We start from the raw sequence: 21,027 nt of genomic DNA on the forward strand, positions 1-21,027 counted from the left end.
GCTTGGGGCGGCAAAAATGGTAGAGCCGGCCCTGTCCACCAGCCGTCCTGCTGGCCACTAACCAAGATGTTTTCAGGGCCCACCACTTAACACAGCTCTCAGTGATTTCAGCCTCACTGCTGGTGCACACTGGGCAGTCTGTTGCATCAGAGACACTGTCCCAAAGCAGATCTTTGACCTAGGTATCAGTGACTTCAGTTCCACAGCATGTAACAAGACTCTCAATTCAGTCTGAACGAGCTCTGTTATTACACAGTGGAGAAAGGAAGGGTCAAATGGTGTCTGGGGACCCTTCAGGAGGGCCAGCATCATCAGGTCCAGGTATCTACCCCATATATACTCAAGGCATTTGGCTTTGTAACCCACGTCCCCTGCCTAGTTTAGTGGAGGGTGAGTCCCTCCATCAGGCTATGCCAGGTACAGTTCTGCTGCCCTTGAGTCACACAACAAGGACAACAACCCTTTATTCCTCCTGCCCCAATAACAAGGAGCCTGGGGATCCCACACCAGCCGAAACTGACCATTTGGGCCAGCAATCCCATCATGCTGAGCACCTAGGCGGGGTGGGCATGTCCATGCAAACGAGATCAGCTCCTGACGTCCTTTTCCACAGCTCACCACTAGAGGTCAGCGGAGAGCTCATCCAGACTCTGCTTACCCAAGGTTCTGGCTCTCCTCCGTAGGCTCCGGGGGTGAAGTAGGCTGGGAGCTGGAGGAGCTGGGCTGGGGACTTGTTTTTTTGTTACCATGTCTGTGTCCCTCAGACTGGTCTCAGTTCTTCCAGATCCAGCCACAGGTTCCAGATGGAGCCACTCACTGCGTCCTGGGGGTGTTTTTCCATAAGGCTTTGGCAAAAGCTGAGGCAACATCGAGGGTCCACAAAACCATATGCTTTGGATGGCACTCCCCTCCCTCTGGCACCGAGGGGCTCCAGGGCTCCCATATTCCCTGCTCACTGCAAGGGCTGCGGCTCACCTACTGCTAGTTTGTTGTACACTAAGACGTGTCCCCGGCACCCAGGCAGTCCCAGGGAACACGGAGCGGAAGAAGCCGCCTTTTCCCCACTGCTGCCCAGTGCTGAGACAGGCGCAGCTCAGCCCAACTGGAGAATCTGCACCAGAGTCTCGCCGTGCAGGGTGCCAGCTGTGCTTCCCACCATCTCCCTGCTCCACCACCCCTGACTCAAGCCAGTCAGCTCCTCCCCGTCCCCAGCTTGGCAGCCCCACCCGGACCCCACCGGGATTCACACACCCGGCCCCACACAGGCGGCTGGGTCCCACTCTCCCTGTGACCCAGGCTCCAGAGAGAGACGCTCTGATAACAGCCGTTCCAATCACACTGCGACCCACACTCAGCAGCCAACCCGAGCCATGCAGGGCCCGTGGGAGCTGCTCCGTACCCCACATGTCAGGGGGCTGCTGGCCCCTCCCTGACACTGCGGGGAGTTGTTTGGTGATCCTCTCCCAGGGCCAAAGAAAAGGGGATGGGCCAATGAGAAATCAGGATCCTGAGATGGACAGGGCCAATGGGAAGAGAGCAACGCTCCAGGTCAGGCTGATTGACAGGGCAGCCAGGCCAATGAGGGAGTCAGGAGGCCAGAGTCCTGTGTGAGGTGGAGCTGCCGGGCTGGAGGGGCAGAGCTAAGGGGAGAACAGGAGCCCAGCTGGGCTGGGAGCAGGGCCAGAGGAGCAGCCCGGGGAGCTGAGATGGAGGCAGGGAGTGAGTGGGGCCAGGGCTGGGGCCGTGTGAGCGGCTGGGGAGTCCAGGGCCCCCAGGCCCCGGGCCCAGCGCAGGGAGGCCCCAGGCACGAGGACTTGCAGGCCAGGCTGGGAGGGGCTCATGACCCCGACCGGGGCAAGGCTGGGGGGACGGGCCCTGCCCCCTAGCGCCTGCGGGCGTGTGGGCACAGCCCCAGAGCAGGATGCGAGCCCCGGTGTCACGGCAATGCAGCCAGGGCCTGAGCAGGGGTGTGGGCAGGGGGGTGGGCCCTGCGAGGAGCAGGCTGGGAACGTCCCTGCGCCCCCGAGACGGCTGGGTGCAGTGCCCCAGGCCCACGGGGCGGGGTGACGTGTTTCCCTTTCACCTTCCCCTTTTCCCGTGTTCTCATTAGTTGCGGGTTAACAAATCGTATGTGCTCTGAACTCTGCGGTGAGCAGTGGGGCAGGGAAGCGTTCGGTGCAGAGACAGCATCCCGGAGTGCCGGCCTGCAGGTGAAGGGAGTGGGTGCGAGGACCCACATCCTTACACTAGCCCATTTCACCAGGGTAATGCATACGCCAGGAAAGTTCCCCACACTAGTGGGACCCGGCCAATGGGAGCTGTGGAGTCGGTGCCTGCAGGCAGGGGCAGCGCACACAGCCCCCGGTCCCCCCAGCATGGGCCACTGTGACGTGCCGGCTGCTTCCCGGAGCAGCGTGAGACCAGGGTAGGCAGGGAGCCTGCCTTAGCCCCGCTGCGCCTCCAGACTTTTAGTGGCCTAAAATCTTCCAGTTTGGCTTCAATAGCCTCCAGGCGATAGAGCCCGATTCCGGGAGACTCCCGGCAAAACCGGGATGGTTGGCATCCCTACCTGTCTGCTGCCTCAGGGCGCTCACCCAATGTGGAGACCCACAGCAGGTGCGGGGCAGGGACACTATCCAGAGATCACCAGGGCTTCTGTCCTAACGACGCCCTGCTGGCAGGAACAGAGAGAATCCTGATTCCTGGTACTCCATGGCCACTGACACTCCCCCAGTATTCCCCCCAGCCCGCCCACCACTGCCACTCACGGCATTGTGCACAATTATCACAAGAAGCTGCAGCTCCAGCCAGGAACCCTTCTGTCAAATGCTTTAGCCAAACCCCATCACTGGGCTCAATCCTGGGGAGGGAGGAATGGAAAGGCCTGTGCCCTACAGGAGGTCAGACTGGATCATCCCAGGGTTGTAATGTCACAGTTTGTTGCTTTGCTGAACTGAGCAGGCTGTGCCCCCAGAGCGTGAGAACCAGCCTCGGGGCACTGCTAGGAACCAGAGCACAAACCCAAACTGGCTGTGAGTTCTGCACCTCGGTGTCACCAACCAGTTATTAAGTGTGAACTCCTCAGGCACCCTCACAGCCTAACCAGGGCGTCCCAGCCAGGCCCCTTGGGTACGCTGGTCTGTCTCGCCGCCCAGGTGCGTGTACCCTTGTGATAGCTGGTTCCTTACACCACCAATCACAGCAATATTCAGCTTACTCCCAGCCCCAAAGGGGCAGTCACTTACCTAGGTGAATCGCACCTCCCATCTCACATCACAGACAAGGCTTCTAGCCAATCCTATAATAAACTATCTAAAGATTTATTAACTAGGAAAAGGAAACCAGAGAGTTATTTACAAGGTTAGTGCAAAAAGAAGAACAGGAGTACTTGTGGCACCTTAGAGACTAACAAATTTATTAGAGCATAAGCTTTCGTGGACTACAGCCCACTTCTACGGCTGCTACTCTGAAACCTGTCATTATGCAAGGTTAGTGCAGGTAAGCATAGATATGCAAATGAGTTACAATCTTCAATTTCAAAAAGTAACTGTGACACACTTCTCTCTATCCTTTAGGGCTAACCCAGGCTAAACATGGGGGGGGGGGGGGACTCTTGCTTATGCCTAGAAACACGTTTCCCACCCCAGAGCCCAATCAGCCTAGAGATCATCAGTCCTTCTTGTTAGTGGTTTTCATTCTCTCCCGCCCACATGCCTGCAGCTGCAAAGCTCAGCTGGTGGGAGTTGTCCGCTGCACAACCAACATCTTTTGTCCTCTTGTTGACTCTATGTAGGGAAATTCCAACGTCCCCCAACAGTCTGTCTGGTCTGGATGGACCTTTCCTTTGGAAAGGGTGTAACACCTTCTGCTGAAGATCAGCCCCTCACACTAATTAATGTGAGATTAGATATCAGATGGAAAACTGCCCCCATGCCTGCGCTCAGGGCACCTCTGGCCTCCTGCCCTTGAGCTATGGGTTCCCGTCCAGTCCCTGTCCAGTCCCAGTCTCACCAAGAGCTCAGCGTAGGGAGGGGCATACTTCCACAAGAGAAACGTCCAGCTAGCTCAGTGGTTTGAGCATTGGCCTGCTAAACCCTGAGCTGTGAGTTCAATCCTTGAGGGGGCCATTTAGGGATCTGGGGCAAAAATCTGTCTGTCTGGGGTTTGGTCCTGCTTTGAGCAGGGGGTGGGACTAGATGACCTCCTGAGGTCCCTTCCAACCCTGATACTAGGTTTGCGTCTATGAGACTTCCAGCTTCAGCCACGATCTCCAGGGCCAAGCCCCCGCGCAGCTCTAGGGGTTAGGAGAGGAATTCTGTCCAAGGGATTCCAGCGAGGGAAGGTTGGATAAACACAGCACTAAGGGATGCAAACGGAGGGGCCGAGGGGCACGACGGCCCGCAGGAGCGAACATCTCTGTAGTTATCTGTGAATCCTACACAGAGTTCAGATCTCACATGCTGAGCTGATGAGCGATCCTGTCTGTGCCGGGCCCAGCACCTTTGGGGGCCATAACAGTAACAGCGTTTCCAACGTGTGCAGAGTGGCGAGCAGAGGGCCAAGGGCTCGTCACAGCTACACTCTCAACCCAGCAAAGAGGCACCTCCCTGGGTAGCCGTTTATTCCATATAACAACAGGAGAAGGGGAGCAGTTGCTTCAGCAGCTGAACGCCCAACGGCCTCAGGAAGGGGCCGGTCAGTTCCTGTTCCAGCGCGAAATGTAGAAACAGGAGAGCAACTGAGCAATGTGGCAACTACCTGCTCAGGTCAGAGCTTTATACCCCCCCACCCTAACAAAGCCAGGTCGGTGTGACACTGGCAATCCAGAGTCCCCGTGTCTCAGTGGAACAATGACAGACACACCGTGGAATCAGTCTGGCTCACCTGGGCGTTAGTATTGTTAAAACAGGGATCGGAATGATAGGAATCTGTTAGTGTTTATTCTTTATTGAATGCTGGTGTGTTGCTGCCTGCATTCATCTCACTTACAGCGTCTCTATCCCATAGTGTAAGGTAACATGTGAGCGGTTGTATGGTGAGTCTCTGTGACTGCGTAACTCGCCAGAGGGGAGAAAGAGATGAATTAGTGTGAATGGCTGATCTCCTGCAGAAGGTGTTATGTCCTGCCCAACGGGAAAGGGCCATTGACACCAGACGGACTATTGTGGGACATTAAAGAGGACAAAAGATGTTTGTTGTTTTCTCCTCCCCACCCCTGTGAAGATGAGTCGTGCTAGTGGATTCCTCCCATCACTGAGTTTGCAGCTGAGATCACCAGGACGGATGGGGATAAAACCCCCAAACGAAGGAACTGATGCTCACTAGGCTGCTCGGACTCTGGGGTGGGCAGGTTTCTAGGCATAAGCAAGAGATCCACATCTGCTCAGCCGGGGTGAGTCCTGAAGGGCATGTAGCGCTTGCTCATGACAGAAGCTTCTAGCAGGAGTGTTGTAAGCAAGACACCAGAAGTAATTCTTCTGCTCTACTCCTCACTGATTAGGCCTCAGCTGGAGTATTGTGTCCAGTTCTGGGTGCCACATTTCAGGAATGATGTGGGAGAATTGGAGAAAGTCCAGAGAGTAGCAACAAAAATGATTAAAGGTCTAGAAAACATGACGGAAGATTGAAAAAACTGGGTTTGTTTAGTCTGGAGAAGAGAAGACTGAGGGGGGACATGATAACAATTTTGAGGTACATAAAAGATTGTTACAAGGAGGAGAGAGAAAAATTGTTCTCCTTAACCTCTGAGGATAGGACAAGAAGTAATGGGCTTAAATTGCAGCAAGGGAGATTTAGGTTGGACATTAGGAAAAACTTCCTAATTGTCAGGGTGGTTAAGCACTGGAATAAATTGCCTAGGGAGGTTGTGGAATCTCCATCATTGGAGATTTTAAAGAGCAGGTTGGACAGACACTGTTAGGGATAGTCTAGATAATGCTTGGTCCTGCCATAAGTGCAGTAACTGGACTAAATGATCTCGCGAGGTCCCTTCCAGTCCTATGATTCTATGAATCTATTATCTTGTGAAAGTTGAGATGATCATTTGTGCATCTATGTTTACATGCTTTAACCTTGTAAATAACTCTCTGGTTTCCTTTTCCTATTAACAAATCTATATATAGTTAGTTATAGGATTATCTACAAGCTGTAAGTTATCTTTCATGTGAGATCTGAGGTGCAGTTGACCTGGGGTAAGTGACTGGCCCTTTGGGGCTGGGAGTAAGCTGAATATTGCTGTGATTGGTGGTGTAAGGAACCAGCTATCACAAAGGTACACGCCCCTGAGGGGCCTGTCTGGGACGCCCTGGTTAGGCTGTGAGGGTGCCTGTCACAGAGTCCCCGGGCGATGCTCTGGAACTGCTCCCCACAAAGCCAGTCAGGACTCTGGGGAGCCTCCTCTCCCTCAGAGCAGACCGTCTTCAGGGCAAGCAGCTCACACGGCTTCACCTCCTGGGTCTCTCCTGGGAGCATTCAGCATATGCCCCTCCGTGCGCTTCCCACAGCGAGTCCGCCCAGGCGGGGTCCTGGGGAAGCCAAAGGGTTCTGCACCCCCCACTTCACAGTCAGACGTGACTCTTAGCCAGCCAGTAAAACAGAGGTTTATTAGATGACAGGAACACCGTCTAAAACAGAGTTTGTAGGTACAGAGAACAGGATCCCTCAGCCAGGTCCATTCTGGGGCCCAGCGAGCCAGACAACCCTGTCTGCACTCACTCCCTGTCCCCAGCCAGCTCCAAACTGAAACCCCCTCCAGACCCTCCCTTCTGGCCTTTGTCTCTTTCCCGGGCCACGAGGTCACCTGATCTCTTTGTTCACCTTTAGCTATTCCCTTGCAGGGGGGAAGGGCCCCGGCCATTTGTTGCCAGGATACAGAGTGTCGGCCATTTATGCACACTGGAGACTTAAGAAATGCATAGGGGAAACTGAGGCACCCACACAGTATTCAGAGGAAACATTAAGAACAGTCCCACTTCGTCACAGTGCCTGAGGAGTTCACACTTAATAACTGGTTGGTGACACCGAGGTGCAGAACTCACCGCCAGTTTGGGTTTGTGCTCTGGTTCCTAGCAGTGCCCCGAGGCTGGTTCTCACGCTCTGGGGGCACTGCTGGAAGCGGCACAGGTGGGATTTGACTGCCAGAACTAGCAATGGGCCCTTGTATTTAGTCCAGTTCCCATCGCAAACAGTGCCGCAAACTCCTTCAGCGCTACGAGAACAGCCCCCCGTGTATTTCCAGCACTGTCCCTCTGACCTGGGCAGTCACGACCCACCTAAGGCCACGTCTACACCGGCAACTTACAGCAGCACAGCTGTACCAACGCAGCTGTGCCGCTGTCAGATCGCTCGTGGAGCTGCTCTGTGCCGACAGGAGAGAGCTCTGCCGTTGGCACAATTAACCATCCCCAACGCGTGGCGGTAACTACGGCGGTGGGACATCTCCTGCAACATAGCGCTGTCCACACTGGCACTTCAGTCAGTGACACTGATCTCGCTCAGGGGGGTGTTTCTTCACACTTCTGAGTAACATAAATTATACCGGCAAAAGTGGTAGTGTAGACACAGCCTCCCGGCTCCTCCACAGGTCCTGAGACATTCGGCTCCAGTGCCCAATTGTTCCCATTGCCCTGGCAGCCGCCATAAATGAACTCGTCACACGTCTTGGTGACTGAGTCGTAGAAGTAGCTGTGACTGCGGGCTGAACATGGGCCGTGCGGTCACTTTAGCTACAGAGCACGGAGAGGCAGGTTTGGAGAAAAGGGAGAACTCCCTGAAGGATCTCAGCCTCCACGTTCAAATCTAACTGGGACCCAGTCTCCAGCTGGGGTGGGAGATGGGGCTCAGGGCGTGAGAGCTGTGTGCGTATCCGAACCCCATGAAAACCCGTTTCTTAATGGTCACTTCATTTACATATTAGTTGAAGAACGGTTAGGGCCGGATTTTCAGAAACTAAGGTTAGGCAGACAAAACGTATGTGCAACTGCAAACCCCAATGCTAACAGTTACGGACTGTGTATGTAAACCCTCAATCGACACGTGCATATGACTGCTCATGGCCATTCCATGCCGGGCTCCTTCAAGGTACAGCCAGGGCTGTTTATGAAGACTTGTGGCACAGATTCATATGCCGAATAATTTTTTAGCTGATTTTCGTGATTGTCTCCCCAACCCTGGCCTCCCACAGGAGGGCTAGAATCCAGCCCCCAGAACGAGCAAGCTATTTAGTCCCATTTCCCACCCTGGATCCGGGCTCCTTCCTGCGCTCCTGGGGTCCAGTCCCACTCACAGTAGCGTTACTTCTAACGCTGTGCCCAGCCGGGAGAGTCGTTCTCGTTGCCCTGGCAGCCGCCGTAATAGAATCTGTGTCCCGTCCCGGAGGCCGGGTGGTAGAAGCGAGGGATAGGAGGTAGGAGTCGACAAATGTCACCTGGAGAGAGGCGATGGGTTATAAGGAGGGCAGAGATCTGCAAGGGAGCTCAGACTGGAGGGGATTGGAGTATCTCTGGCCCACAGGATGCCTGGCAAGTGCTGTGGGGCTGGGGGCTCACAGGCCCATCTCTCTTTGCTGCTAGTACCTGTTACAGGTGTTACCCACACACTCTAAGGCACCCACCTTTACCCTCCAGTGGGCTCACAGTGTAACCCGGTTAATTTAGGCACCCTCACCCTTTCCCAGTTCCTAGGGCTCGGAGCATAATCTTCTGCAGGTTTGTGGGGCCTTTCCTCAGTAATATCTGTAATCTCTATTTATTAACAATCACCAAGCAGAATACACGCGCTAAGCATACAGTGCTGTGCTCACCAATCCTGATCACGCAGGCGGACTTCCCCTGGTGGCCAGGCAAGGGCAGTCTCATCTGGATTCTGGTTGCTGCATGTCACAGTCGGGCAGAGAATTCTTAGCAGCTCTTATCTTAGGCTGAGTCTTGGGGATGAGTTCTTCTTCTTTTTTCAGGTCTTTCCTTCTTCTGCTTCTTCTTTTTTCCCCCCCACCTGGTCTCATTCTTGGACCCCAGTACATCTAGTGTAACTGGAGTCCTGCTTAGCTATACCTTAACCAATCATTGTACTAAAGTATTGTGAAATAATTCTTTGACCAATCACAACATATTGTGAAACAATTCTTTACCCAATCATACCCCACCGCCTTAGTTGATTTAAGTCTTGCAAAATTAGTTATGCAACAGACAGAAACAAAGAACCAGACAGATAAACAATAGAGAAGTAGGAACCATACAGGCAAACCAATAGAAGTATAGATTTTACAATCACAAATGTTGATAAGTGATTCCTTGCCAGAGAGAACGCTATCAAACCAAGTTTTCTTTGGCCATCTTAAGATCTGTTTCTTTATCTGGTGATAGTGGGTCTATTAGGACAGGATCTCTTTCTTAACAGCCTGATATTACAGTGTTTTAATGTAATTTAGTTGGAATGTCGGTCACTGTCCTAATGTGGCTGCAGAAAAAGGCCTCAAACCTTACAGAGGGGCCAGACAGCCGAGGCCACAGCCAGTAAAGCAGCATTTCTGCCTGGTGGGACAGTCCCTGTCGTCGATGCACTTATTCTCACACGGCGCGAACGTCTGCAGCACTCTCCTCTTGGGGCAGGTGCCGGGTTTGGCTGGAAAAGGGAAACAACAACAGCTCATGTCTCCGTGGGGAACAAACCCCAAACCCACAGGCCTGCACCACGGACCTGAGCCAGGCCCAAGAGCTGACCTCTGGCCAAGGCTTTTCCTTGGAGTCCTGGTCTGCTCCTCTCCAGGACTGGTCTCTGCTGCTTCCACCCAGACCCTCCCATCCCACGCTCAGCCGCATGCCCATGGGCCTTAAACCCTCTCCAGTCAGTCCCCTGCCTGTCCCAGCTCTGTCACTTACCCCACCTCCCTCCCTGGCCCATGCTCAGACCCGGCCCCACTTGTCTAGCAGTTTGAATTACCAAGTACCCCTCCCTTTGACCCCCCCCCCCCGCTCCCAGGTGCAGCATTACCTGGCACCGCCCGTGCGCAGTGCACGTGGCATCCCCAGCTGCAGCACTTGCTGCCCGTTCCACATTCCCTGTCGTTACTGCATTCCACAAGGCAGATTGTCACCGTGCCGGGTGGGGCCTCCTGGCAGTACCCTGGGTTTACTGGGGAACAGAACAGCGAGAGAGCAGGGTCAGCATTGTCTGGACTAGTGACAATGGAAAGGCTGCTATGTAACCGCAGCCCGTGCGCCTGCAGCCGCGAGCAGGCAGATCCCCCAGCCGCCCAGATCACTGGCCTTGCACACACCGCCCCGTTCAGTGCTAGTAATGTATCTGCCTGTAGGGCTCCAGGGGAACCTGGAAACGTAGGACTGGGAGGGATCGGTGAGGTCCTCTAGACCAGTCCCCTGCACGGAGGCAGGACTACGTATTATCTGACCACCCCTGACACGGGTTTGTCCAACCTGCTCTTCAAAACCTCCAGTGACGGAGATTCCAGCCTCCTAGGCAATCTATTCCAGTGCTTAACTACCCTGGCAGGACGGTTTCCCTAACGTCTAATCTAGTGACTTGAGTCATTGAAGGCAACTGATGCAGAGCCCCCTGGGCCATCCAGATGAGGGTCTCCAGCCTTCCGGGTCAAACTCAGGGGACAGATGGGCAGCTGCCGCTGGACTGGGCAGGAAGCAGCAGACACGGTCGATTTATCACCGTAGCATCCGAGCGCCACTGTTGTAATCAGGTTACCCCGAGATTTCACCCCCCATCAGGAACCTCGTTCTCTGTCACTCCCGCACACAAGGGAGGCCCAGCTGGTCCCGAGCTCTGACCATCCCTTGGCTGGGTGGGGGCCAGGCCCATGCCCGTTGGGGTGGGGATGGGCCCTGGAAGCAGGATTCATGGGGCTATCATGGCTGCAGGTGTCCAGACTTTCTCAGGGGGGCATGGCTACCTTGTTAATATTAAAATAAGAAGCCCAAAGGGGTGGGTGTGGCCATGGGGTCTCCAAGCCTTGGCTCTAGGCTCCCAGCAGCGATGCTGGGCTGGGGTGGAGACAGGGACAGATTAACGTTTTGTGGGCCCCCATGGGGGCACTGGAACATGGGGGGGGGTCCATCCCCGGAGCAAGGAGCCAGCCAGGGGCAATGGGGCATGGCATGGAGAGGGCTGCCCCGCTCCGCCCAGCCCAGTGCAGGGCACTGTTTACAAACCGGCAGTTGCCAGACGCACAGTGACCCACCTGGCCCTGTGCTGCCAGCATGTCCCTTCCCCTCGGGGGGAGGGGGGGCCATGCCATTCCACACCACACATCCCCCCACACCCAACACCGGAACACCCCCACCCCTGATTCCCTATGACCAGAGGGCCCCCCCCAGACCCGCTATGCCCAGCACCCCCCCAGTAACCCCCCCCCAGACCCTGCCACAAATGCACAGCGCCCTACAACACCACCCCTGCACACAGCCCCACAACTGCCCAGCACCCCACATAGAACCCCCACTCCCTAGTGCCCCAACACACACACCTTCCCCGTCCCCTCACAGCCCAGCACCCCCCACAGAACCCCCACTCCCTAGTGCCCCAACACACACACCTTCCCCGTCCCCTCACAGCCCAGCACCCCCCACAGAACCCCCACTCCCTAGTGCCCCAACACACACACCTTCCCCGTCCCCTCACAGCCCAGCACCCCCCACAGAACCCCCACTCCCTAGTGCCCCAACACACACACCTTCCCAATCCCCTCACAGCCCAGCACCCCCCACAGAACCCCCACTCCCTAGTGCCCCAACACACACACCTTCCCCGTCCCCTCACAGCCCAGCACCCCCCACAAAACCCCCACTCCCTAGTGCCCCAACACACACACCTTCCCCGTCCCCTCACAGCCCAGCACCCCCCACAAAACCCCCACTCCCTAGTGCCCCAACACACACACCTTCCCCGTCCCCTCACAGCCCAGCACCCCCCACAGAACCCCCACTCCCAGGGCGTGGAATTGCTCTGGCCCTCGGGAGTGGCGCGATCAGCCAGGCCAGGGCCTGCCCCAGCCAGGCTCCCTCAGGATGCACCTGCCTGGAGGGGCCCAGCCAAGCCCCCACACTGCCCCCCACCCTCGCCCCCCGGCTGAGACTGGCCAGGCTTCTGCACCAGTCCCAGGCCGCTCAGCTCCGGGGAGACAGGCAGGGCCCTCCAGGTGGTGGGAAGCAGAGACTGCCCGGAGCCGGAGGGGCACTGGGGTCCGGCCAGGGGGCTGAGAGAAACCGGTGGGTGGGGGCAGAGGGCAGAGAGGAGCCCTTGGCCGGCGGGCAGGCCGAGAGAAGTGAGTGGCTGGCGGGGTCTCAGGGCGCAGTGCAAACGGAGCAGGCCGGGGCCTCTTCTGGGCTGGGCCCCTCCAGGCAGGTGCTCCATGGCGCCACTGGCGTCTTTGTAAACCCGGCACTGGGTGGAGAAGGAGAACCCCTCACCTTCTATGGGGAGTCTGCACACCGTCCCACAGCCATTACTGCAGCAGCGCTCAGATCCGGGACAGTCAGCGTCCGTGGAGCAGAAGTTATCGCAGTTCGCAGCCCCCACGTTGATGGGAGTGGGGCACTTGCCCGTTTTCACTGGAAACGAAGGAGAAGAGAACCAGGGTTACAGAGCATGGGGCAGACCCACCGGCCTGAGGCAAGGGGGTCATGTCAGCCAATGGACACTCCCTCCCTGTACCTCCTCCCCCAGGGACAGAGGAATCGAACTGCTCAGCCCCCAGGGGTGACCTCCTCCGCTCCCCAAAGACAGCCGGAAAACTTCCAATTTCAGGGCCTGTTTTCAACTGCTCATGAGAGCTCACAGCTGTCCCAGTGCAGCTGCGCCACTGTAGGGTCTCTAGTGGAGCCGTTCTAAGCTGACAGGAGTCGCTCTCCCATCGACTTAATTAATCCACCCTAATGAGCGGCGGTAGCTATGTCAGCGGGAGAAGCTTCCCATCAGCTGTCCACACCATCGCTTAGGTCGGTGTAACTTATCTCACTCAAGGGTGGCTTATTCACACCCCTGAGTGACGTAAGTTCTACTGGATAAGTGGTGGTGTAGACTAGTGGTTCTCAACCAGAAGTACGTGAACCCCTGGGGTACGCAGAGGTCTTCCAGGGGTACGTCACCTCATTGAGATATTTGCCTAGTTTTACAACAGGCTACATAAACAGCACTAGCAAAGTCAGAACAAACTAAAATTTCATACAGACAATGACTTGTTTGTACACCTCTATCGACTATACACTGAAATGTAAGCACAAGATTGATATTCCAGTTGACTTATTTTGTAATTGTCTGGTCACAGTGAGAAAGTCAGCCATTGTTCAGTATTAGTGGCTGTGACCCTTTTGTATTTTTATGTCTGATTTTGCAAGCAAGTCGTTTTTAAGTGAGGTGAAACTGAGGTACGCAAGACAAATCAGCCCCCTGAAAGGGCTACAGGTGTCCAGAAAGGCTGAGAGGCAGTGGTGTAGACATAGGCTCCCCTCCTGCCCGAGCTCACTCGCAGCCCCCAGCAACCTCCCTGCTCCTGAGGAAACGTCTCCCCCTTTCCTGTGGCCACTGGCACCATTTGAAGCTCCCCACTGCAGGGGCAGCATGTTCTGCAGGGGGCCGAACTGGGGCTGCCTGAGTCCAGGAAGGTGCCTGCCTTTGGACTTGGTGCGGGGGGGTGGGGGGTGAGGGTGTGACGAACTGGGCCTGTTCTCACTGTGGTCTGTGAATGCTGACAGGGGAGTGTGCTGGGATAGTCTGCATTGGAGGATGGGATCGGCCCGGGGGCGCATTCCTGGGAGTGTAACATGAGAACCCAGGAAGGGGTTGAAGGCCAGGTGACTCCTGAGCCCGGGAAACTGAACAAAGGCTGTGGGAGGGGTCGCTGAAGGCAGTGTGCTGGAAGCGAGCTGGAGAGATGGCTGGGAGACAGAGATGGCTCTGACCCCCCCGAAGGGGGGCGGGCTGGGATGCCCTGGGACCCCAAGCTGGACTTAACCAAGGGGGTCCTGTTGTCTGTGCCTGCAAGACCTGTCTTGGACTGTATTCCTGTCATCCAAATAAACCTTCTGCTTTACTGGCTGGCTGAGAGTCATGGTGAATCGCAGGAAGCCGGGGGTGCAGGGCCCTGAGTCCCCCAACACTCCGTGACAACTGGTGGCAGCGGTGGGATCTACTGCACCCCGTGGACGGCGCTTCCTGCAGTAAGTGACTGGGGAGCAGTAAAACGAAGGGGGATTGACGGGGACCAGGCGTGCTGAAGAGTGAGAGAGAGACGGTTATTACCCCTGGGAGTGTGTGACCAGCGAGAAGGACTTTTGCAGTAACAGGGTCCCCCGGGGGGATCGCAGCGAGTGGTCCCAGGGGCGGAGGAGTCTGCAGCTCGACCCTGGCTGAGAGGCGGTGACCTCGAGAAGGGCTGGCACACTAGGGGGCCCCCTGGGAACTGTGGGGAGCTGTGAGCACACAGGCCGGTGAGTGGCCAGCAGGAAGATGTATGCCAAGCGGCTTAAGAGCGACCTGGTGGAGCTGTGCAAGCAGAGGCGGCTGCGCGTTGGGAGGCTCACCAAAGAACAGCTCATTGCCCAGCTGGAGGCGGAAGATCGCGCGAATGAACTGATCCCTGTGTCTCAGGGAAGCAGCCTGGCAAATGCAGCGCAGGCACCAGTGTCTGTCCCAGCTGGGAGTGGTCAGCCGGCTGCTGAGGGCTTCCCGAGACCCCTCCTTCCTATGCCTAGGGGAAGGGTGGGGAGGAGCCCAGCAAATACCGAAGGCGCCGTGACCCCCCCGGCCAGCAGGGGGTCCCCCCGGCGAAGCCCGCCGGCCAGCAGAGGATCCTCCCGGCGACGTTCGGCATCCGGGGAGCGGAATTGGCTGGAATGGGAGAAAGAGCTAAAACTGAGAGAGCTGGAGGATCGTGAACGACAGAGACAGCATGAACGGGAGGAGAAAGAGAGACAGCATCAGCGTGAAGAGAGACAGAGACAGCATGAACGGGAGGAGAATGAGAGACAGCATCAGCGTGAACGGGAGGAGAAAGAGAGACAGAGACAGGAGAATGAGAGACAGCGTCAGCATGACCTGGAACTGGCGAGATTGAAGGGCAGCGAACCCCCGGCTGCGGTGAGTGAGGGGGGACCCAGGACTGCACGGAGCTTTGATAAGTGCATCATGGCCCCATACAAGGAGGGGGAGGACATGGATGACTTCCTGGAGGCCTTTGAGACGGCCTGCGAGCTGCACCGGGTGGATCCCGCGGACAGACTCCGGGTCCTTACCCCCTTACTGGACCCCAAATCCGTGGCATTGTACCGCCAACTGGGAGAGGCAGAGAAAGGGGACTACGAACTATTCAAAAAGGCCCTGCTACGTGAGTTTGGGCTGACTCCTGAGATGTACCGGGAAAGGTTCCGGAGTCAAGATAAAACCCCTGAGGTCTCATATCTGCAACTAGCCGTCCGCATGGAAAGATACGCCAGCAAGTGGGCTGGTGGGGCCCAGACGAAGGAGGACCTGATTAAACTGCTGGTACTGGAGCAACTGTATGAGCGGTGCCCATCCGACCTGAGGCTGTGGTTGGTGGACAGAAAGCCAGAGAACCCGCGACACGCCGGGCAGCTGGCTGATGAGTTTGTAAAGAGCCGGTCAGGGGGTGGCAGGGAGGAGCCCCAAAGGAACAGGCCCGCCGCGATGCAGAGAGAGAGTCACCCTGGGACCTCCCAAAGGGGGAATATTGGGAATCCCCTCCCCCGGGAAATGCCCAGCATCAGGGACAACCGACCGGCTCGAGGGGACCCACGGGACCTGAGCTGCTATTACTGCGGCCGAAGAGGCCACGTTCGGGCCCAGTGGCCCAAGCTCAAGGACAGACTGAGCAGACCGAACCCGCACCGGGTTAACTTGGTAGAGGCCCAGACGGACGGGGGGCAGGCTTCTCACGCAAGAGGGGCTGGCAGCTTATCAACTGCTCAAGAGAGAGAAGGGCCCCAGGCCAGCTTCTCTGGGGGGCCAGATGCTCCGGATTCAAAGTTCTCCGTTTACAGGGTTGGCGCGGGGCTGTCCCTGCGGAGCGAGTGCCTTGTTCCCCTGGAGGTGGATGGGAAGAAAGTTTATGGATACTGGGACACGGGCGCAGAGGTGACACTGGCCCGGCCCGAGGTGGTGGCCCCAGATCGGGTGGTGCCCAACACCTTCCTGACCCTGACCGGGGTGGGCGGGACCCCATTCAAGGTTCCCGTAGCGAGGGTACACCTGAAATGGGGGGCCAAGGAGGGCCCCAAGGACGTGGGAGTGCACCACCATTTGCCCACTGAGGTGTTGATGGGGGGGGACCTAGAGGACTGGCCAAGCAGCCCCCAGACCGCCTTAGTTGTGACCCGCAGTCAGAGCCGGCGAGGGGCATTGCGCCCTGGCCTTGAGGGGGGTGCCTTGCCTGAGGCGCAGGACCCTAACCTGGTGGGGAGGGAACGCCCAGGGACGCGGCTCAGGGAGGCTGCAGCTTCGGACCCAGCGGGCGAGAAAGAGCAGGTGGCCATCCCCGTCCCAGCTGCTGAGTTCCAGGCCGAGTTACAGAGAGATCCCTCCTTGCAGAAGATAAGGGACCTGGCCGACCTCAATGCGGTACAGACCATGGGACGAGGTGGCCGGAAAAGGTTCCTGTGGGAGAAGGGGTTCCTGTACCGAGAATGGGCTCCCCCAGGGAAAATGGAGTCAGGGGGGATCAGGAGGCAGCTGGTGGTACCCCAGAAGTATCGCCGCCAGCTGCTGTGCCGGGCCCATGACATTCCTCTCTCAGGGCACCAGGGAACCTGGCGTACCCAGCAGAGGCTGCTACGGAGCTTTTACTGGCCTGGGGTCTTTGTTACTGTCCGACAGTACTGCGGATCCTGTGACCTCTGTCAGAGGGGGAGGAAGGCCTGGGACAAGGGGAAAACGGCTTTAGGACCCTTGCCCAGCATAGAGGAGCCTTTCCGGAGGGTGGCCAAGGTAAAAAGGGCGGCTCTGAACCAAGAGAGCCCAAAGCACAGACCTCCAGACTGGAGCGCTGGGAGAAGACCACAGCCCAGTTGGAGCCCCAGAGGTATGGGGGTGGGAAAAGGGCACAGGCCGCATAAACCTTCCCACATGCGAACTGCGAGTGCCATCAAGCACCCCAACCTAAGGGGGGGCGTGAAACTGGAGGGGCCTGGTGTAATTCTCACCAAGGAATGGGAGGGATGCGGGGGCATCCATGGGAACGGGGGTAGGTTCGAACTTCCCCGGGTCACTGGCTAAAGTGACCCTGCTCAGTTCGGTCTCGAAGGGGGGAGAGATGTGACGAACTGGGCCTGTTCTCACTGTGGTCTGTGAATGCTGACAGGGGAGTGTGCTGGGATAGTCTGCATTGGAGGATGGGATCGGCCCGGGGGCGCATTCCTGGGAGTGTAACATGAGAACCCAGGAAGGGGTTGAAGGCCAGGTGACTCCTGAGCCCGGGAAACTGAACAAAGGCTGTGGGAGGGGTCGCTGAAGGCAGTGTGCTGGAAGCGAGCTGGAGAGATGGCTGGGAGACAGAGATGGCTCTGACCCCCCCGAAGGGGGGCGGGCTGGGATGCCCTGGGACCCCAAGCTGGACTTAACCAAGGGGGTCCTGTTGTCTGTGCCTGCAAGACCTGTCTTGGACTGTATTCCTGTCATCCAAATAAACCTTCTGCTTTACTGGCTGGCTGAGAGTCATGGTGAATCGCAGGAAGCCGGGGGTGCAGGGCCCTGAGTCCCCCAACACTCCGTGACAGAGGGGGAGATGGCATTGCCCAGGGGCGAGCCGGGGGTGTAATAGGGAAAGACCCGGAAGGACGTGGGGAGGGCCTGGATGGGGGGTGGGGGTGACCGAGAGCGTGGGGGAGGGGAGGGAAGAGAGCTCACACTGACCAATACATGGCAGGGAGACACCCAAGGGCACATCCCAGAGCCAGGCTGCAACCCGGCCCGGAGGGAGATGGGTCCGAGGGAGTGTCGGAGCAATGGGTATGGGGGGCTCACCAGGAAGAACCTAGAGGGTAGAAAGACTCCAGGAGCAGCCAGGGGGCTGGGGAGACCCAGGGAGGCTCCGTGTCCTGGAGTGGGAGGGGAAGAGCGAAAGGTCGGGGACAGAGCAAGGAGGCCTCCCTGGGGTGAAGAGGGGGAGCCCCGGGGACAGCCCCACGCCCAGGGGGCGAGAGACTCTGGGGCTGGCGGCAGGGCCAGGGAGGCTGCGAGGGCCTGTGTCGCGTGGGGGATACGGGGCAGGCGCTGCTGAGGGCGAACGGGGCTGGGGGCAGGCAGGAGAGAAGCGCTGGCTGCCGGGCTGGGTGGGGAGCCAGGGCAGGGAGCCCTCACCTTGACGGAGCTGCCCAGAGGCAGGTGTCAGGTCAGCCCAGAGGATGAGGAGCCCCAGGAGGAGGTGGCCTGATTTCATGGTGCTGCGGGGCCAGGATTCCCAGCACCGAGCTGCCCCAGCTTATAAAGCATCACGCCAGCCCGGCACTGCCGTCCCGGGAGGGGCCATTACACAAGAGAGCTGTCCCCGGTGTCTGCCCCTCCCAAAGGGAACAGGGAAGCAGCAGGGCCCTGCGAGAGTTGGGAAACGTCCCTGGTGAGGGAGGTGGAAATGTAATAACAGGCTGCATCAGGGACACCCAGGCACATTGCCCCCATGTGCAGGAGCCCCACTGCTGCAATACAAGGGGCCATGCCTGGATTCAAGGGTCTGAAATCCTCACGTCCAGAACCAGAGTAAGGCCTGGAGGCTGGAGCGGGAGTTTGCCTGGGGACGCACTGCAGGACCTTGTCCCTGGTATTGACAATCCCATCGCCTTTCTCTGCTGATCAGATGGACACGGAGTGACACCAGCCCAGTAACTCTCGGGAGAGTCCCCGGCTGGGGTGGCTGCTGGGCGACTGGGGAACCCTGAATGTATCTCAGTGACATCATCACGCACCCCCTGCTGCATCGTGCTAAAGAGCGTCGCACACCCGGCTTGTAATAAATAACGCCGGAAGGTGGCTGCTGCTTCGGCTTTCTGGACACCAGGACCCTGAGGCAAAGGCAACCTGGGCCCGTGGGCGCTCGCCCGGGGTTAGAGAGGAAATGCCCGGCACCCATGGCAGCTGGGTGAGCCATTTCTCCGGTGTCTGAGACTGGGACTCACTCCTGCTCCTTCAGCCCCCGCCCCACTGGGCCAGAGACGAGCATGACTCCTCTGAGCCAGGCCAGCAGGTCTGCGGTTCTGGGTGCCAGGCTACAGACATGTTCAGCAGGATTGTTATTGTCATTAACGCCCTAGCAGGGGCCTCCGGAGCAGGCTGGGATGCAGCTACCGGGACTCAGGGACCTTCAATTTAGTTTCAGCTCCCAGCACGAGCTGTACCATGGACTCCTCTCACACGCTCGTCCTCAGCCCTCCTCCCTTTGCCTAGCCAGAGTGTGAGCTCCTCGGGCCAGGGCTGCCTCTCACCGCGTCTCTGCAGCGCCCGGCATGCTGGGGTCCTGTCTCTGCTGGAGCCACTAGGCACTGCTGTGATGCAGCCAGTCAGTCATTCGAGGGGAGATCCGTCTCTGTGGCCCCAGCTGCTTTGCATTCACATCCCTCTGACCAGCTCCTGACCCAACTAGCTGAGTTTCTCTTGCTGTCTTACCTGAGCTTCCACAGGTCTTGAGACATTCGTCCATACTGGAAAACCTGTTTGCATTGCCCTGGCAGCCGCCGTAAATGAACTCCTCGCACCTCTTGGTGGCCGAGTTGTAGAAGTATCTGGGCATGTAGGCTAAACATGGGCCGGGGTCCGCAGGGAGATTGCAGATGTCGTTAGCTACGGAGCAAAGAAAGATGGGTTAGGAAGAAAGGGGGAACCCTGCAACGGATCTCAGCTGCCTGATTCGAAACTAATGGGGGGCCCAGTCTCAAGGGTCGATGCAAGCGGCAGGGCCTGGGGTGGGTGATGGGGATAAACGATGACCTTGTTCCTAATGCGTGAGAGCTGTGAGCGTCTCTGGTGTATCGGGGACAGAGCAAGGAGGCCTCCCTGGGGCGAAATGGGGGAGCTCCGGGGACAGTCCCACGCCCGGGGGCAAGAAACAGTGGGGCTGGCGGCAGGGCCAGGGACGCTGCGAGGGGCTGTGTCGCGTGGGGGATACGGGGCAGGAGCCGCTGAGAGCGAACGGGGCTGGGGGCAGACTCAGGACTGGGGGCAGGCAGGAGGGAAGCGCTGGCTGCCGGGCTGGGTGGGGAGCCAGGGCAGGGAGCCCTCACCTTCATGGAGCTGCCCAGAGGCAGGTGTCAGGTCAGCCCAGAGGGCGAGGAGCCCCAGGAGGAGGTGGCCTGATTTCATGGTGCTGCGGGGCCAGGTTGCCCAGCACCGAGCTACCCCAGCTTATATAGATTCATGCCAGCCCGGCACTGCCGTCCCGGGAGGGGCCATTGCACAAGAGAGCCGCCCCCGGTGTCTGCCCCTCCCAAAGGGAACAGGGAAGCAGCAGGGCCTTGCGAAAGTTGGGAAATGTAATAACAGGCTGCAGAAGTGAGTTCATGTTTCCAGGTGTCACAGAGTTTGGGGGAAACACGGCCCTGCACCTCCGGCTTCCTGCGCTTCACCGTGACTCTCAGCCAGCCAGTAACACAAAAGGTTTATTTAGATGACAGGAGCACAGTCCAAATCAGGTCTTACAGGTACAGACAACTAGACCCTCTGGAAAGGCTCCTCTATGCTGGGCAAGGGTCCTAAAGCCGTTTTCCCCTTGTCCCGGGCCTTCCTCCCCCTCTGACAGGGGTCACAGGATCGGCAGTACTGTCGGACAGTAACCAAGGCTTGGTCTACACTAAACCCCCAAATCGAACTAAGGTACGCAACTTCAGCTACGTGAATAACGTAGGTGAAGTCGACGTACCTTAGTTCGAACTTACCGCGGTCCACACCCGTCAGGCAGGCTCCCCCGTCGACTCCGCGTGCTCCTCGTGGCGAGCAGGATTACCGGAGTCGACGGGGAGCACTTCTGAGTTCAATTTATCGCGTCCAGACTAGACGCGA

The 21,027-nt window shown here is 57.8% G+C and overlaps 1 protein-coding gene across 1 annotated transcript; it reads right to left on the bottom strand.

Moving 5' to 3' along the window:
* Positions 1-8,729: 8,729 nt before the first annotated feature.
* On the bottom strand, positions 8,730-20,412 carry LOC103306377 (perlwapin). Its single transcript, XM_024108886.3, has 5 exons — positions 20,253-20,412; positions 19,639-19,812; positions 12,438-12,578; positions 9,991-10,131; positions 8,730-9,621 (listed from the first exon to the last, which is right to left on the bottom strand). Exons 1-5 carry the CDS (start codon positions 20,329-20,331, stop codon positions 9,479-9,481), a joined length of 678 nt encoding a protein of 225 aa, XP_023964654.2. The 5' UTR covers positions 20,332-20,412; the 3' UTR covers positions 8,730-9,478.
* Between the last annotated feature and the right edge of the window lie 615 nt (positions 20,413-21,027).

The sequence above is a fragment of the Chrysemys picta genome, chromosome 13 (assembly GCF_011386835.1).
Source record: "Chrysemys picta bellii isolate R12L10 chromosome 13, ASM1138683v2, whole genome shotgun sequence".
Taxonomy (NCBI): Eukaryota; Metazoa; Chordata; order Testudines; family Emydidae; genus Chrysemys; species Chrysemys picta.

Coding starts and splice junctions, on each gene's coding strand:
- LOC103306377 (XM_024108886.3), bottom strand. CDS start 20,331: ATGAAATCAGGCCACCTCCTCCTGGGGCTCCTCGCCCTCTGGGCTGAC. Junction 12,579..19,638: donor CAAGACCTGTGGAAGCTCAG/GTAAGACAGCAA, acceptor CTTCGTTTCCAG/TGAAAACGGGCAAGTGCCCC. Junction 9,622..9,990: donor CTGCGCACGGGCGGTGCCAG/GTAATGCTGCAC, acceptor TCCCTTTTCCAG/CCAAACCCGGCACCTGCCCC.